The sequence below is a fragment of the Bubalus bubalis genome, chromosome 14 (genome assembly GCF_019923935.1).
Source record: "Bubalus bubalis isolate 160015118507 breed Murrah chromosome 14, NDDB_SH_1, whole genome shotgun sequence".
Classification (NCBI taxonomy): domain Eukaryota; kingdom Metazoa; phylum Chordata; class Mammalia; order Artiodactyla; family Bovidae; genus Bubalus; species Bubalus bubalis.
In genome coordinates, this window is record NC_059170.1 from 39,453,278 (window position 1) to 39,457,069 (window position 3,792).

Here is a 3,792-nt window from a genome sequence, read left to right on the forward strand (position 1 = left end):
TATCTATTATAGACCTAATATAACAGAGAGAGAGAACAATTAAGCCAATTTTACTTTAAGAAAATCTGCAATATTTTAAACATCTGGTAGAGAAAAGGGAAGGGTTAGTAAAGAGAAGAGAAGCAAGCTCTTGTGGGAATTATAATGAAGTTATAATGAATAATTATAATGACTCATTATAAAGACAGTACATGCTGAGAGAGGAGGATGGAGCAGGGAGGGAGAGGAGTGGATAGGAAGTGCCCCGCGCCCCTGCAGTTGGCAGAGGAAGCATCTTGGCTTTGGGACTCTGGGTCCTGACCTTGGAATGCCTGCTTCTTCTTCTGGACAAGCCCAGTTGTGTCTCTACTGCCTGAAGTCCTGAGACAGGCTGGATCAACAGTCAGGCTTTATGGAAAACCAGGACATGAATTTGTTTTTACACAATTTGTTCCGTTTATGAAGGAAAAGCATATGACAAAGGGAAAACTGCCCGAATAAACTTCCAGACCAAAGACAAAACTGTCAGTTCTGGTGGTTTGGGAGGAAAATTGCTCTCTGTGTGACTGTGAGCTTTTAGAAGGCAAAGATGGTCTTATTCGTCGCTAGTATCCAGAAGAATGCCAAGCAGTTAATCAGCACACCATAAATTCTTCTTGAATGAATGAAAAAATGTAAAGGGTTATATATGTGCAGGGTACTATCTGTTCCTATGCCCAACTCAAGCCGCATTTATATTATTTCCAGAAAGCAGGCTTTAATGATAGCTATTATCAAACTGCATATCTTGAAAAATATCCTGAGGAACCATGTAAAAGTGCTCTGGGAAAACTGCCATTGGAGAAGCAGCTCAAAGGACCAGGATCATAGTGTCTAGAAGAGTGGAGACTCTTAGGAAGAGGACGAGGTTCTTCCTACAATGAAAATAGTTCATGCAGCTCTAGACAGCCGAGCGGAACCAATGGGTGGGAATGTAAGGAAGCGTAATTTTACCATGAATGAACGTTTTCTGGTATTCAGAGTTTCCAGCAATAGGAAGGCCACTTTGTGATGTGGGGAACATCACTGTAAGTTCAATACAAACTTGTCAAGAGTGTTGCAGAGCCCCCGCCCATGTCCAGTGGGAAATGGACTCCCTGCAATAATGAGGAAGCCTCACACACAGTGTCTCACGAAAGAAGTCTCTCCACTTCATAGCCATGTCGAGGAGGGTGGAGTCTGGGCATGGAATTCTGCTCCTGAATCCACGGGGGCTGGGGGGACACCTCTTCTAAGTGGCTTCAGTGTGTGCGAAGGGGAAGGGGCAGAGTTTCAGGCGGGTGGTTGGTTTGAAGTTGGAGATGATGCCCCCACAGGTCCAGTCAAAGTAGGCTGGCACACTGAGTCTCCAGGTGAGAAAGGCTTTATCTCCCCCAAATCCCCTTACTCTGGATGAAAGGAAGACAGGCTTTGGGGAAAAACCAGAAGCGAGGGGTCTCTGCTTCTGTTACTCACTCACTCATTCTTTAAATAAACATTTGTGAATTATCTCTTATGTACCAGGTACTGAGTTAGATGCTAAGATATAAATACAGATAAGACACAGTTCCTGCTTCCAATAAGTACACATCCTAAGAAAGGAAGTAAGCCTTTAAAAATCATTATAATACACAGCAGTGCAGCTTGTAAGCGAGTACAAGGTATGATGAGCTGGAAAGAACATAATTTCAAAAGAGTCTTGGAAAGAATCAAGACATTTCAATTGCCATAAAGAATGAGATAAAGAACCTCCTCAGCCTCCAGGGAGAAACAAGAATATTCTGGGTGAAGAAAAAGCATCTGCAAAGCCCAAAAACATGACACAGCAGATATGTTCCCAGACTGGAGAAGGGAAGGGAGATGAGAGGGGAAGCCAGGTGGTGGGCTGTTGGAAGGAGGCGGAGCGACTTGACTGTTGCATCCCGTGAGAGAGTTTTATCCTCAAAGTGATGGACAGACATTCAGAAGCTCTCTAGGCTGGAGCCGGTAGGATTATCTGTGCAGATGAAGTGAGTGGAGTAAAGGGAGTATCCTTCAGGTGAGAAGGATGAAGACGTACTAAAGATAGAGAGAAGGACAGACAGTCCCTAGAACCTCTCCAATTTAAGAGGATTTTTGCTCATCAACTTGTTGGTTTTCTGTCTCAAAAGTATGCATTTTCTTGAGTTGAAGACTTCATTTTCTCTGGATTCCTGCCATATGGTGTTGCTTGGTGTCTTGGTTACATGTTGCCACAGAGATCTGAGATGGGTGGACCAACTTGGATCCTTTTTAAGGCTGCAGACAGAAAAATGTGAAAGTTCCTCAGAGATTTTGATTCTGGCATACAGTGTCAGAAAGTTCTAATGGTTCAAATGTTTTTCATTGGAATATTTGAAAAATACTGAAATAAAATTCCATATATTTTTATTTTTCTTATCATGGTTAAAGTGTCCAATCAAAGGAGAAAAAAAAAAAACAAAACAAAAAACTCCAGCAAGTAATAGAGCCCTTTGTTAACTTTTTTTTTTTTTTTTTGGGTACCAAATTACTTTATTTGAAGGAATGGTACTAAAGAAAGAACTTAAGTAGATGTTTTGTTACAACTTATAGAAAAGATGAAGGTAACCCAAATATGCATGCACTGCCTTGGTGACCAGGGAAGTCACCCCTGTGGCTGTGGGAAACCAGCCTTAGGCTTAGCTCTCACTGTGTCCCAGGGTGTGCTTGTCAAAGAGGTACTCTGCCATGCCAGATCCAGGGGCCCCCATCTTGCGCAGGTTGGTTATGTGGTCACCCAATTCTTTGATGGCTTCCACCTGCTCATTCAGGTAATGAGTCTCAATGAAATCACACAGATGGGGATCATTTTTTTCAGTGGCCAGTTTGTGCAGTTCCAGTAGTGACTGATTCACACTTCTCTCCAAGCACAGCGCACATTCCATTGCAGTCAGCCCATTCTCCCAGTCATCACGGTCTGGTTTCTTGATATCCTGAAGGAAGATTCGGCCGCCTCGCTGGTTCTGCAGCTTCATCAGTCTCTCAGCATGTTCCCTCTCCTCATGAGATTGGTGAAGAAAGTATTTGGCAAAGTTCTTCAAAGCCACATCATCACGGTCAAAATAGTACGACATGGACAGGTAGACATAGGAGGCGTAGAGCTCCAGGTTGATCTGGCGGTTGATGGCGGCCTCCGAGTCCTGGTGGTAGTTCTGGCGCACCTGCGAGGGGGATGCGGTCGTCATGGTGGGCGGCTGAAAATGGGCGGTGGTGGTGGTGGTGGCGGCGGCGGCGACGGCCGAGCGGCGCTGGAGCGGTGGCGGGGACCTTGGGCCGGTCGGAGGGCGCTGTCAAGTGGTGACGAGGGCTGGCTCTGAGTGGCCGGCCGGGGTAGGGGGGGACGAGCAGCCGGGTTCCGTTCAAGCACTGTTGAAGCAGGAAACCACGGCGACTCTCCGCTAAGACTGTCCCTTTGTTAACTTTTGAAAACAAATTACTCTGGGCAATTTCTCTGAGATAAAATACTTTTCTTGAAACAACAAAATTAGGGGGAATTTGTGGGAATTTGTTGGAACTTAAGAATTAGAGAGATGTAGATTTGAGGTTCAAGACCCAGTGAGTATGGCAACATAAAAAATATCTCAGTTTTGCCTCTTAATATGATTTTTTTTTAATTTATTAACTTCTAAGCCTCAGTTTTTGCATTTTTCTCATAAATGGTGTATCTACTACATGGGTTCTGAAGTGAAGTGAAGTCATTCAGTGGTGTCCAACTCTTTGCAACCCCATGGACTGTAGCCCACCAGGCTCCTCCAT

The 3,792-nt window shown here is 44.5% G+C and overlaps 1 protein-coding gene across 1 annotated transcript; it reads right to left on the minus strand.

Moving 5' to 3' along the window:
- Positions 1–2,624: 2,624 nt before the first annotated feature.
- On the minus strand, positions 2,625–3,447 carry LOC112577774 (ferritin heavy chain). Its single transcript, XM_025264081.3, has one exon. The coding sequence runs from the start codon at positions 3,219–3,221 to the stop codon at positions 2,676–2,678; it is 546 nt and encodes a 181-aa protein (XP_025119866.1). The 5' UTR covers positions 3,222–3,447; the 3' UTR covers positions 2,625–2,675.
- Between the last annotated feature and the right edge of the window lie 345 nt (positions 3,448–3,792).